The sequence below is a fragment of the Macaca nemestrina genome, chromosome 9, assembly GCF_043159975.1.
Source record: "Macaca nemestrina isolate mMacNem1 chromosome 9, mMacNem.hap1, whole genome shotgun sequence".
Taxonomy (NCBI): Eukaryota; Metazoa; Chordata; class Mammalia; order Primates; family Cercopithecidae; genus Macaca; species Macaca nemestrina.
In genome coordinates, this window is record NC_092133.1 from 92,661,152 (window position 1) to 92,676,054 (window position 14,903).

General features: G+C 36.9%; 1 protein-coding gene across 19 annotated transcripts in view; it reads right to left on the reverse strand.

Annotated features, from left to right (window-relative positions):
* The window catches only part of LOC105472068 (ankyrin repeat domain-containing protein 30B-like), a 539,363-nt gene that overhangs the window by 429,547 nt on the left and 94,913 nt on the right, over positions 1-14,903 (reverse strand). For all 19 annotated transcript variants that reach the window (XM_071070098.1, XM_071070097.1, XM_071070095.1 and 16 more), the window contains 2 exons: positions 13,562-13,592; positions 10,571-10,643 (listed from right to left, as the gene is read on the reverse strand). In XM_071070098.1, coding sequence (XP_070926199.1) covers positions 10,571-10,643; positions 13,562-13,592 — 104 coding nt within the window. The remainder of the gene's footprint in view (positions 1-10,570; positions 10,644-13,561; positions 13,593-14,903) is intronic.

Below are 14,903 nucleotides of genomic sequence, written 5' to 3' on the forward strand. Positions count from 1 at the left end.
TTTAGAAATAAACAAATGTATGTGCAAGGTTTAATAATTATGAAGACTAAAGTTAATAAGGCTTCCTGGAAATAATATAAAATATCTCCACTGTAAGAGATATATTTAAAAGTAAAAAGTGGAGGGAGAGGAGCAAGATGGCCAAATAGGAACAGTTCCAGTCTCCAGCTCCCAGCGCGAGCGACACAGAAGACAGGTGATTTCTGCATTTTCAACTGAGGTACTGGGTTCATCTTACTAGGGACTGCCAGACAATCGGTGCTGGTCAGCTGCTGCAGCCCCACCAGCCAGAGCTGAAGCAGGGCGCGGCATCGCCCCACCTGGGAAGCGCAAGGGGGAAGGGAATCCATTTTCCTAGCAAGGGGAACTGAGACACACAACACCTGGAAAATCAGGTAACTCCCACCCCAATACTGCGCTTTACCAAGGGTCTTAGAAAACGGGCACACCAGGAGACTATATCCCACTCCTGGTCGAGAGGTCCCACGCCCACGGAGCCTCCCTCATTGCTAGCACAGCAGTCTGTGATCTAACTGCAGGCAGCAGCCAGGCTGGGGAGGGGCGCTGCCATTGCTGAGGCTTAAGTAGGTAAACAAAGCCCCTGGGAAGCTCCAACTGGGTGGAGCTCACAGCAGCTCAAGGAGCCTGCCTGTCTCTGTAGACTCCACCTCTGGGGACAGGACACAGCTAAATAGCAACAACAACAAAAGCAGCAGAAATCTCTGCAGATGCAAATGACTCTGTCTGACAGCTTTAAAGAGAGCAGTGGATTTCCCAACACAGAGGATGAGATCTGAGAATGGACAGACTGCCTGCTCAAGTGGGTCCCTGACCCCTGAGTAGCCTAACTGGGAGACATCCCCACTAGGGGCAGACCAACACCCCACACCTCACACGGTGGAGTACACCCCTGAGAGGAAGCTTCCATAGCAAGAATCAGACAGGCACACTCGCTGTTCAGCACTATTCTATCTTCTGCAGCCTCTGCTGCTGATATCCAGGCAAACAGGGTCTGGAGTGGACCTCAAGCAATCTCCAACAGACCTACAGCTGAGGGTCCTGACTGTTAGAAGGAAAACTAACAAACAGAAAGGACACCCACACCAAAACCGCATCAGTACGTCACCATCATCAAAGACCAGAAGCAGATAAAACCACAAAGATGGGGAAAAAGCAGGGCAGAAAACCTGGAAATTCAAAAAATAAGAGCGTATCTTCCCCAGCAAAGAAACGCAGCTCATCGCCAGCAATGGATCAAAGCTGGACAGAGAATGACTTTGATGAGATGAGAGAAGGCAGCTCCAGTCCATCAAACTTCTCAGAGCTAAAGGAGGAATTACGTACCCAGCACAAATAAACTAAAAATCTTGAAAAATGAGTGTACGAATTGATAACTAGAATAATTAATGCAGAGAAGGCCATAAACGAAAGGACAGAGATGAAAACCATGACACGAGAAATACGTGACAAATGCACAAGCTTTAGTAACTGACTCGATCAACTGGAAGAAAGAGTATCAGCAATTAAGGATCAAATGAATGAAATGAAGCGAGAAGGGAAACCTAAAGAAAAAAGAAGAAAAAGAAATGAACAAAGCCTGCAAGAAGTATGGGATTATGTAAAAAGACCAAATCTACGTCTGATTGGGGTGCCTGAAAGTGAGGGGGAAAATGGAACCAAGTTGGAAAACACTCTTCAGGATATCATCCAGGAGAACTTCCCCAACCTAGTAGGGCAGGCAAACATTCAAATTCAGGAAATACAGAAAACACCACAAAGATACTCCTCGAGAAGAGCAACTCCAAGACACATAATTGCTAGATTCACTAAAGTTGAAATGAAGGAAAAAATCTTAAGGGCATCCAGAGAGAAAGGTCGGGTTACCCACGAAGGGAAGCCCATCAGACTAACAGCAGATCTCTCGGCAGAAACTCTACAAGCCAGAAGAGAGTGGGGGCCAATATTCAACATACTTAAGAAAAGAGTTTTAAACCCAGAATTGCATATCCAGCCAAACTAAGTTTCATAAGTGAAGGAGAAATAAAATCCTTTACAGATAAGCAAATGCTTAGAGATTTTGTCACCACCAGGCCTGCCTTACAAGAGACCCTGAAGGAAGCACTAAACATGGAAAGGAACAACCAGTACCAGCCATTGCAAAAACATGCCAAAATGTAAAGACCATCGAGGCTAGGAAGAAACTGCATCAACTAACGAGCAAAATAACCAGTTAATATCATAATGGCAGGCTCAAGTTCACACATAACAATATTAACCTTAAATGTAAATGGACTAAATACTCCAATTAAAAGACACAGACTGGCAAACTGGATAAATACATCAGTTTGCTGTATTCAGGAGACCCATCTCACATGCAGAGACATACATAGGCTCAAAATAAAGGGATGGAGGAAGATCTACCAAGCAAATGGAGAACAAAAAAAAAGCAGGGGTTGCAATACTGGTCTCTGATAAAACAGACTTTAAACCATCAAAGATCAAAAGAGACAAAGAAGGCCATTACATAATGGTAAAGGGATCAATTCAACAGGAAGAGCTAAGCTAACTATCCTAAATATATATGCACCCAATACAGGAGCACCCAGATTCATAAAGCAAGTCCTTAGAGACTAACAAAGAGATTTAGACTCCCATACAATAATAATGGGAGACTTCAACACCCCACTGTCAACATTAAACAGATCAATGAGACAGAAAGTTAACAAGGATATCCAGGAATTGAACTCATCTCTGCAGCAAGCAGACCTAATAGACATCTACAGAACTCTCCACCCCAAATCAACAGAATATACATTCTTCTCAGCACCACATCACACTTATTCCAAAATTGACCACATAATTGGAAGTAAAGCACTCCTCAGCAAATGTACAAGAACAGAAATTATAACAAACTGTCTCTCAGACCACAGTGCAATCAAACTAGAACACGGGACTAAGAAACTCAATCAAAGCCACTCAACTACATGGAAACTGAATAATCTGCTCCTGAAGACTACTGGGTACATAAAGAAATGAAGGCAGAAATAAAGATGTTCTTTGAAACCAATGAGAATAAAGATACAACATACCAGAATCTCTGGGATACATTTAAAGCAGTGTGTAGAGGGAATTTTATAGCACTAAATGCCCACAAGAGAAAGCTGGAAAGATCTAAAATTGACACTGTAACATCACAATTAAAAGAACTAGAGAAGCAAGAGAAAACACATTCAAAAGCTAGCAGAAGGCAAGAAATAACTAAGATTAGAGTAGAACTCAAGGAGATAGAGACACAAAAAACCCTCCAAAATATCAATGAATCCAGGAGTTGGTTTTTTGAAAAGATCAACAAAATTGATAGACCGCTAGCAAGACTAATAAAGAAGAAAAGAGAGAAGAATCAAATAGATGCAATAAAATATGATAAAGGGGATATCACCACTGATCCCACAGAAATACAAACTACCATCAGAGAATACTATAAACACCTCTATGCCAATAAACTAGAAAATCTAGAAGAAATGGATAATTTCCTGGACACTTACACTCTCCCAAGACTAAACCAGGAAGAAGCTGAATCCCTGAATAGACCAATAGCAGGCTCTGAAATTGAGGCAATAATTAATAGCCTACCAACCAAAAAAAGTCCAGGACCAGATGGATTCACAGCTGAATTCTACCAGAGGTACAAGGAGGAGCTGGTACCATTCCTTCTGAAACTATTCCAATCAATAGAAAAAGAGGGAATCCTCCCTAACTCATTTTATGAGGCCAACATCATCCTGATACCAAAGCCTGGCAGAGAAACCACAAAAAAAGAGAATTTTAGACCAATATCCCTGATGAACATTGATGCAAAAATCCTCAATAAAATACTGGCAAACCGGATCCAGCAGCACATCAAAAAGCTTATCCACCATGATCAAGTGGGCTTCATCCCTGCGATGCGAGGCTGGTTCAACATACGCAAATCAATAAACGTAAACCAGCATATAAACAGAACCAGAGACAAAAACCACATGATTATCTCAATAGATGCAGAAAAGGCCTTTGACAAAATTCAACAGCCCTTCATGCTAAAAACGCTCAATAAATTCGGTATTGATGGAATGTATCTCAAAATAATAAGAGCTATTTATGACAAACCCACAGCCAATATCATACTGAATGGGCAAAAACTGGAAAAATTCCCTTTGAAAACTGGTACAAGACAGGGAGGCCCTCTCTCACCATTCCTATTCAACATAGTGTTAGACGTTCTGGCTAGGGCAATCAGGCAAGAGTAAGAAATCAAGAGTATTCAGTTAGGAAAAGAAGAAGTCAAATTGTCCCTGTTTGAAGATGACATGATTGTATATTTAGAAAACCCCATTGTCTCAGCCCATTGTCTCAGCTCCTTAAGCTGATAAGCAACTTCAGCAAAGTCTCAGGATACAAAATTAATGTGCAAAAATCACAAGCATTCTTATACACCAGTAACAGACAAACAGAGAGCCAAATCATGAATGAACTTCCTTTCACAATTGCTTCAAAGAGAATAAAATACCTAGGAATCCAACTTACAAGGGATGTAAAGGACCTCTTCAAGGAGAACTACAAACCACTGCTCAGTGAAATAAAAGAGGACACAAACAAATGGAAGAACATACCATGCTCATGGATAGGAAGAATCAATATCGTGAAAATGGCCATATTGCCCAAGGTAATTTATAGATTCAATGCCATCCCCATCAAGTTACCAATGAGTTTCCTCACAGAACTGGAAAAAACTGCTTTAAAGTTCCTATGGAATCAAAAAAGAGCCCGCATTGCCAAGACAATCCTAAGTCAAAAGAACAAAGCTGGAGGTATCACGCTACCTGACTTCAAACTCTACTACAAGGCTACAGTAACCAAAACAGCATGGTACTGGTACCAAAACAGAGATATAGACCAATGGAACAGAACAGAGTCCTCAGAAATAATACTACACATCTACAGCCATCTGATTTTGATAAACCTGAGAAAAACAAGAAATGGTGAAAGGATTCCCTATTTAATAAATGGTGTTGGGAAAATTGGCTAGCCATAAGTAGAAAGCTGAAACTGGATCTTTTCCTTACTCCTTATATGAAAATTAATTCAAGATGGATTAGAGACTTAAATGTTAGACCTAATACCATAAAAACCCTAGAAGAAAACCTAGGTAATACCATTCAGGACATAGGCATGGGCAAAGACTTCATGTCTAAAACACCAAAAGCAACGGCAACAAAAGCCAAAATTGACAAATGGGATCTCATTAAACTAAAGAGCTTCTGCAAAGCAAAAGAAACTACCATCAGAGTGAACAGGCAACCTAAAGAATGGGAGAAAATTTTTGCAATCTACTCACCTGACAAAGGGCTAATATCCAGAACCTACAAAGAACTCAAACAAATTTACAAGAAAAAAACAAACAACCCCATCAAAAAGTGGGCAAAGGATATGAACAGACAGTTCTCAAAAGAAGACATTCATACAGCCAACAGACACATGAAAAAATGCTCATCATCACTGGCCATCAGAGAAATGCAAATCAAAACCACAATGAGATACCATCTCATGCCAGTTAGAATGGCAATCATTAAAAAGTCAGGAAACAACAGGTGCTGGAGAGGATGTGGAGAAATAGGAACACCTTTACACTGTTGGTGGGATTGTAAACTAGTTCAACCATTATGGAAAACAGTATGGCGATTCCTCAAGGATCTAGAACTAGAAGTATCATATGACCCAGCCATCCCATTACTGGGTATATACCCAAAGGATTATAAATTAGGCTGCTATAAAGACACATGCACACGTATGTTTATTGTGGCACTATTCACAACAGCAAAGACTTGGAATCAACCCAAACGTCCATCAGTGACAGAATGGATTAAGAAAATGTGGCACATATACATCATGGAATACTATGCAGCCATAAAACAGGATGAGTTTGTGTCCTTTGTAGGGACATGGATGCAGCTGGAAATCATCATTCTCAGCAAACTATCGCAAGAACAGAAAACCAAACACCGCATGTTCTCACTCATAGGTGGGAACTGAACAATGAGATCAGTTGGACTCGGGAAGGGGAACATCATACACCGGGGACTATCATGGGGAGGGGGTAGGGGAAGGCATTGCATTGGGAGTTATACCTGATGTAAATGACGAGTTGATAGGTGCTGACGAGTTGATGGGTGCAGCACACCAACATGGCACAAGTATACATATGTAACAAACCTGCACGTTATGCACATGTACCCTAGAACTTAAAGTATAATAATAATAAAAAAATAATAAAAAAATAAAATAAAATAAAAGTAAAAAGTATTCTTCCAATGATAAGTTTGTTTACTCTGTTATCAATCTTCCCTTGCATATTCTATAATATGCATATTCCCTTGCATATTCTATAATAATAGGTACTTTAAATTCACCAATGTTGATTACATTTATTTGATTTGTGCATATAGTACCATTACGTACAGATATGAGCAAAATTCTCAGAATATTACTAGATATTACTAATTTCTACATTTATTTCTTTCAGAGTACTGAAGCCTAAAAGATATTTTTTCTTTTAAGAGACACAGAAGAATCTTGTTCATATGATCAGAAAATTTAATTTTAATAACAAGTTTAAATAAAATGCTTATTTATTTATACTCTATTATCAAAAATATTTAAATCAGTTGCCAAGGTTATATCAAAGAGTGAGATAAATTAGTTAAATAAGTTAAGGATATGTCAAATTTTAAGTTAGAAATCTGAAATCAGAAACCAAAGAATCAAAATTAATAATTCACAATAAAGCTGACAAGGCCTAAATCAGATTTTACTTTGCATTCTATATTAATATAAGTATGGCTACATTAAATATAAAACATAAAGTTACTAAAAGAAGTGAGAATTACATTTTCATGCCTTGTTTATAAATTTTTTGTTGATACACTATAAATGTACATGTTTTAGGGTACATATTATCACTTAATACATTCACATAATCAAATCAGAATAATTGAGATATTAATCGCCTTAAGTATGTATCTTTCCTTTATGTTAGAAACATTGAAATTATTCTCTACTAGGTATTTTAAAGAGTACAACAAATTGCTCTTACCTATACTTGTCCTTATGTTTTCTTTCAGTTTTTTATTAAAATCAGCTATAAGTCACTCAAAAACACCTGAGCTATATTTTATTAGCTGGCTATGTTTTCTTAATTTTTATTTTAAATAATTTATATCATATCTTTTATTATAGAGAGTTCCTGCTCTCATTGAAACCAATATTTTTGCTGTGTATTTATAAAAATCTGTCTCATCTTGACTCTCTCATGTAGTTTCTATGATTATCTTACCCTTCTTCAATGACTTATTTCCTATCATCCCCTTCATCTAATTTATTATTATATAAATATGGTGGTATCCATTAGATAATTTTTTTAACCAAAATAACCTAGGACAAAAATTTACCCTTACATAGTTTATAGTAATACAGAAATAATTAAAATTTAAAAATTACATGTTATATTTTGAAATATCTCTTCACAATTTACAGTTGTATTAGTTACCTCTTGCATGGAAAAATGTGAGACTTTAGTTTTTAATAGTACCTTGTTTAACTGGGTTTGCCTTAAAATGGTATAGGTTGTTTCTATTCTGTGTGGCAAAAAGCTAAGTATAAATAACTGTATAAATTCTGCTTCTTCCAAGAAACAGAGAAAAACAGAATAAGTCATGGGGGGGCAATGATTGATTAATGAAAATCATACGTAGCAACTAAATAGAAACCTGTAAATAAATATACTGACAATTAAGACAGAGATGCCCTCAAAAGCAGATACTGAAAAAACGTGTTCTGTGAGAAAAAAGTCTGGCGTAAATCATTTTTAAAAAGGTGACGGAGGAGGGAGAAACAAACAAGAGACATGATCAGTCAATCAAGTATGAGCTTCAGTCGTGAAAGAAAAGGAGAAACAACTACACTAAGACATGTGACAAAATACATAAAATACAGACTTTTGTTAATAATATATTCCCATAATGCTGATCAGTATTTACACTATAATTAGTTATTTTGTTAATATCTGTGTAATCAAGATTTTAATTTATTATTATATAATAAGACACTCAATTAGTTAAACATGGTCTTCAATCAATACCTAAAAGCAAGAACAGTCTTATTACAGAGAGAAAAAATTTAAAAAGGAATGTTTCATAAACTTTTCACCTGAAGAAATTGTTGGTAATAAGAATTTCAGAGTAATGTATTCCTTGAAAACATATGTTTAATAGAACATGAGTTTTGGCTGGGCTTTGTGGCTCACACCTGTAATCCCAGCACTTTAGGAGGCCGAGGAGGGCAGATCATGAGGTCAAGAGATCGAGACCATCCTGGCCAACATGGTGAAACCCTGCCTCTACTAAAAATACAAAATTAGCTGGGCGTGGTGGCACGCACCTGTAGTCCCAGCTTATGTAGGAGGTTGAGGCAGGAGAATTGGTTGAACCAAGAAGGCAGAGGCTACAGTCAACCAAGATCATGCCACTGCACTCCAGCCTGGGTGACAGAGTGAGACTCCGTCTCAAAAACAAAAAAACAACATGATTTGAGACTAAAATATATTACAATATTTTTAATCTAAACTCTACTTGGAGGATACTAGAAAATATAGTGTAACCTTTTTTAAAAATTTTTTTTTATTATTATACTTTAAGTTCTAGGGTACACGTGCATAACGTGCAGGTTTGTTACATATGTATACTTGTGCCATGTTGCTGTGCTGCACCCATCAACTCGTCAGCACCCATCAACTCGTCATTTCCTAGTTACTACATATCTCTGATTTACTGTCTTCTTATTTAAGACATATTTCCTTAAGATAATGCATGTGAATTTATGCATTCTAAATATTAAAATATAAATTTAAGCCACATTTAGAAATTCATTAGATTTAATTATAAGATACATTATGCATATTATCTCACTCGTAACATTCTATTACATAAAAAAATCAATTGTCTGCTTATTATTCACATTGCAAACCTCTTAAAATGCTTTTTATAGGCAAGACTGTATTCTGGGTACACAAGGATGCACGCAAGTATATTTTCTAACTTGCGGTATCTCATAGTGATGGAAGAGGTTCAAAAAGATTATTTAAATAACTAAATAACTTCAAAAAGATTATTTAAATAAAGAAATACAAAATCTTCTGAAATTTAAAATTTTCAAATGTGATCAAAGATCTTTGAACAATATGTTTAAAAACTGCAATTTAAAAATTCTGAAATTAAAATCTTACCATATGCTTATTAAGAGTCTCTGCTTCCAGAACTGGTTGTTTACTTAGGGTAAAACCTGCATTATTCATTTAGATGAAGAGTTTAAAGAATACTTTTAAATAAATAACTTAGAAAACACACTGGCATCCCTTAGTAATACAGATTCTGAGAAAGAGAATTTACATTTCTAAATTTCTACTAATATTTATTTATTTATTTATTTTTTGAGACAGAGTCTCGCTCTGTCACCCAGGCTGGAGTGCAGTGGCGCAATCTTGGCTCACTGCAAGCTCCACCTCCCAGGTTCATGGCATTCTCCTGCCTCAGCCTCCCGAGTAGCTGGGACTACAGGCGCCCGCCACCACGCCCGGCTAATTTTGTTTTGTTTTTTTTAGTAGAGACGGGGTTTCACAGTGTTAGCCAGGATGGCCTCGATCTCCTGACCTCGTGATCCACCCGCCTTGGCCTCCCTAAGGGCTGGGATTACAGGCGTAAGCCACCACGCCTGGCCTCTACTATTATTTTTTAAATTAGAGTAAAGGTCTTGCTATGTTGCCCACACTGGTCTCAAACTCTTAGGCTCAAGCAATCCTCCTGCATCAGCCTCCTTGGTAGCTGGAACTACAGGCATGCACCACCATGCCCAAATAAATTTTCACAACTTCTAATATTATTTTGGTGTATTTAAAGAACCAAGAAGAGAAACTGAGACAAAGCTCTCTCCTAAAAGCTACGTGATATCAAAATAGTAAGTGCAAAAATCCTATATGTTATGTGGCACAGTTCTGGAACTGAACAGTATCAGAGAAACTCCTTGATTACTATAATAAGTAACTTGATCCATTAAAGATAAATTTAAGCATGAGTTTTTTTTAAGTTACAATAGGATAATTTTAACACTCACAGTAAGTACACTTATCCAAATAAAAATTTACCAGATTTTATATGTTCTCTACTGTGGAAAAGTTTTTTCTAATATAGTGCTCCTGTCACTATATATTCTCCAGCCCTTTCTTTTTATGGCCCTCACACCCTCAAAGTATTTACCAAACATTTGTTATTTACTAAAGTAAAAAAACAAACAAACAAACAAACAAACAAAAAAAAACTGTTTAAATCAACTACTCATATTTCTATAAAATGTTTTTATCTGACCAACTTTATATTGCCAACATGAAATAATGATACTTACAGCACTGCAAAACATGAAAAGTAAATACTATACAGAACTAGATTCCAACTGAGAAAATCAACTTCACAAAAGACCATTTTACCTTGGTAGCAAGACTAAAGTCTTCCTCAAGTTTCGTAGGCTGTGAATTTTCAGTAGTCGGTTTGCCAAAAGGACTTTAGAGAAAAAAGATACAACATAAAGGAGCAAATTCATATATTTAAAAAGGAAATCTGCTAGTTCATATCTTGGTGCTCACTCCAAAAAAATGAGAAAAAAAAAAAACAAAATCTGGGGAAAGATCAGTCCTCGGTATATTAAATCATGTTTCTTGGTATAATTAAAATATGCCCTCTGTTTTTAAAAAATATTTTAGTTCACTATTTTTGACTCTACCTCCCGAACCTATAACATCCAAAGAACACTCACTCTTAGTTCCATAAAAAATAGTGACAGCCAATATAATTGGCATACCCTGAGAATAACTCGTCCTCACAAACTGTCCTCAGTGATGAACTGAAAATGTATTTAATGGCTGACATAACTTTTGATATCTAAATTGGAACAAACTTGATAACCTAAAATGAGGAAGAAAGATACAGTTCCCTTGTCCTTTATCCACTCTCTACCTCTGATTTAAAGACTAATCTGTGTCACAGGAAAATGACATTCTTTGTTTCTCAGCATAAAAACCACTTAAGAAGACCCTGTTGCTTTCCTTCACCCTAAAACACTACAGAGGGTGCCCTGAAATATTTGAAATGTTGAAAAGCTGAACCTACAAATGTCAAATCACAAATGTATATTTCTTATTGGGAATATTTTTCTCAACAAAAATTGAAACTTTAAAAATAATAAAATCTAACTACTTATTTTATACTTGTCCTTCCCTGTTCAGGGCTACATCAACTAGCAAAACCTTAAAAATTTTTGTACTTATTCCCAAGGAGAGAGACTGCTAGAAAAACTGAGTCCTGATAATTGGATTTCTCTAAGTTCCATATATACACAGAGAGAAAGATCTGGAAGTGGGAGCCACTATATATAGTGAAAGTGTCTCACTTCCACATCTTTCTTCTGCAGGGCTTCATGGCAGTCTCCAACCTTTAAATATTCTATTTAAAGATTACTATCTGTGCTTTGATGAGCTGAATATTTAAAGGTTGGAGACCGCCATGAAGCCCTGCAGAAGAAAGATGTGGAAGTGAAAGACACTTTCACTATATATAGTGGCACCCACTTCCAGATCTTTCTTTCTGTGTATACATGAAAAGATAAATTCAATGACCAGCCAAGAAGTTCTGTATTTACCTATTCCTGGAAAACAACTAAATGGAGTCTCAGTCAGTCATTCACCTCCACCATAAGCATGTTACCAGAAACCCAACTGAAGCTCCATGACTTATTTGATAGCCAATATTACCCCTGCTTTACATGTACATGGTTACAACATCAGAGGCTTGGAAAAAGGCAAAGGGAATGGGACACCTGCCTTGGGCCACAGATCTATGTAATTCAGCAATCTTCAATCTCCTAGCACTCAAGGGGCTCTAAGCCTCTCCCGTGAGATTTGGGGTGAAAGAACAGAATAGCACATTTCTATCTGATTTTAGAGACTTTTCCCAGTGGCTCATTTTTTTTTTAAATCTTTCCATAGAAACCTTGAAGCTTGTCCATTCTTCCAATTAAACAAGCAAAAAAGCAGTGACCTATTCAGGACTTCTTTTGTACCATATTTAATATGCCTTTCTAGATAACTCCCAATGTCTAATGTGTTTGTTCTAATTTATCTTCATCAAACTTGTCATAAGATCCAACATTCTGATCTCTTTGGTAAAACCCTTACTCCTACCAATCCTGGGATTATTTCTCTTCAGACTTGGCCTTTCCCTGCTAATTCCCTTGTTACCTACTTCCACTGGGTTCTCCAGCTAATTCCATTCTTATCCTTTTCAATTTGTTTAATTAGACCCATTTCCTCTTCCTTTCTATTATTCAAACACTCACTTACATGGTGATATAAAAACAAGAGTAATGGGCTTTGAAATGAGTTTAAATATTACTTGTTACCTCCTATATTTAAATAGGTCACTTTGAGTTTCAGACTCTCCATCTAAACAACCATTTTTCCAGGATATTAAATACAGGTTGAAATATGAAAGTATTTTGATTAGTCTCTAAGAGTCCTTAAAATCCTAAAATTCCATGTACTTTTAATTTTACCTATAGAAAAATGGGGCTGGTAGAAAGCAATAAAATAATAGAAGAAAAGAACACCAAGGAAAGCAGAGAAGAAAGTAATCAGGAAAAGATCATAGAAAAGTCATGGAAGAAGAAAAAAAGACTCTAGCAAAAAAAAGAAGAGTGCATGCAACTAGGCAGGGTACTGCTTTGAAGAAAAACTAAGCTGGGAAGTCAGTAAACCAAGAAATCTATAAGAAATAGCTTCTAAATATGATTAACATATCTCTATGTAGATACTCTCCAATAAGAGTAAAATAATTCATCTATAGGATTTACCTGGTCTTGCTTATGAAACAAAAACCTATGTCTTCTCACCACAGCTAAGTCAGATCTGCTCTAAAAACTTTGATGATAAATCAAGGTACTGGTTACCACTCTGTTAAACATGTTAGAACAAAGTCTTGGATTAACCAGTGTTCTAAGGGAAATCTTTAAAATGAGTTAACGTATAACAAAATGTGACTTTGTGAATTGATCCCATCTGGACCTATACCTTGATCCTAGTGATACGTAGGTCTCCATCAATCTATGCCGAGAGGGAAGAGAAGGGATTTGGGAGCAAGGTAGGCTGACGGCAAACTTAAGGGTCAGCTACTTTTTAGCTATGAAATCATAGGCTAATTAATCAACCTCTCTGAACCACATTTGCCTCATTAATACAAAGTAGGTGACAGTAGCACAGATGTTTTCCAAAGCTGTGTGATGACTATGTGAGATGATAAATATTAAGCACATAATACGTTGTCTAGCCCAGAGTAGAATACTCGACAGATAGTGGTCTCTTTTCTCTGTATTTTCTGACTTAACATTATATATGGTTTTTTTTTTAAAAAAAACAGCAAAGTCTTACCTGAATATAGACTCTACAGAACTCACATCCACTATTAAAGAAAAAAGTAAATACATTAAATCAACAAAGATAAATAAAAGATACAGAATATTAAAAACATAAGAGGGCATGATGGCACATGTCTATAATCCCAGCTACTTTGAAGATGAGGCAGGAGGATCATCTGAGGAGCTCAGGAGTCTGAAAGCAGCCTGGGAGACATTCCGAGACTTCAACTTAGTTTAAAAGAATCATGCACACTTTCATGCATAATTCAGGTCTTGGTTTAAAAAGCATAATACTCCAACGCTTTTTTACAAAGACTCAGATGATTTGTTATAAAGCATTTATTTGGGACCATACATCGAGACTATAGTGAAATTATTATTAAGTATACTATTGTTATGAAATTAATGCATTAAGAATGTTTATTTCCCCTCTTTTATAGATCTCAAATGCAAGGAAAAACAGAATTTATCACAATTTGATTATCTGCAAGTGAACTACAGTGTACAAAGAGTCATAATCCAAACAGAACCCTTTAAGATTGACAGAAAACTGTATTATTAGCAGAATTAGTATAAGCAGACAGTATCAACCTTAGAAAGTATAATTTCTCGACAAATGAACTTGGAGCAGTTAGAACAGAGTATACAGTTGTCTCTCTATCTGCTCTATGTGTAGAAAGACACACAACGTGATTTCCCTCTGTTCTCACACCACCATCACTAAAACAGAAGACATCTGTGACCAAATGTTGGAGGATTTTCTCCACCAATAAATAAGCAATCAATTATGTAGCAGAAACCAGCTGGTTGTCCCCTATTTAATTCCAACACTGTCTATCTAGAAAGAGTCTCAGATCCCACAGTCTGAGGGTTCAGTCTCACAAGACTGCCCTCCCACACCAGTTGCAAATCTGGATCTCTGAAACATCTAACCATCTGGTTTCATGTTGGGGTCCTCACAACTTCGTCTTTGGGTTGGATTAACATGCTAGAGTGCCCCAAATCCTAAAGGAAACATACTTACCAGTTTATTATAAAGGGTATTATAAAGGAGACACAGGAAGAGATGCATACGGCAAGTTATAGGGGAAGGAGCATGGAGCTTCCATGCCCTCCCAGGGCACATCTGCCTCCAAACACTTCCATACATTCAGCTTTCTGGAAGGTCTCTGATCCCAGTCCTTCTGGGTTCTTAAACAGCTTTACTACATAGGCATGAATGAAAAAATCTGTGGCCATTGGTAATCGATATAACCTTCAACTCCTCTCACCTCTAGGAGGTTGAGGGGTGGAGATGAAAGTCCCAACACCCTAATCATGCCTTGTTCTTTTTTGTGACCAGCTCCTATCTGAAG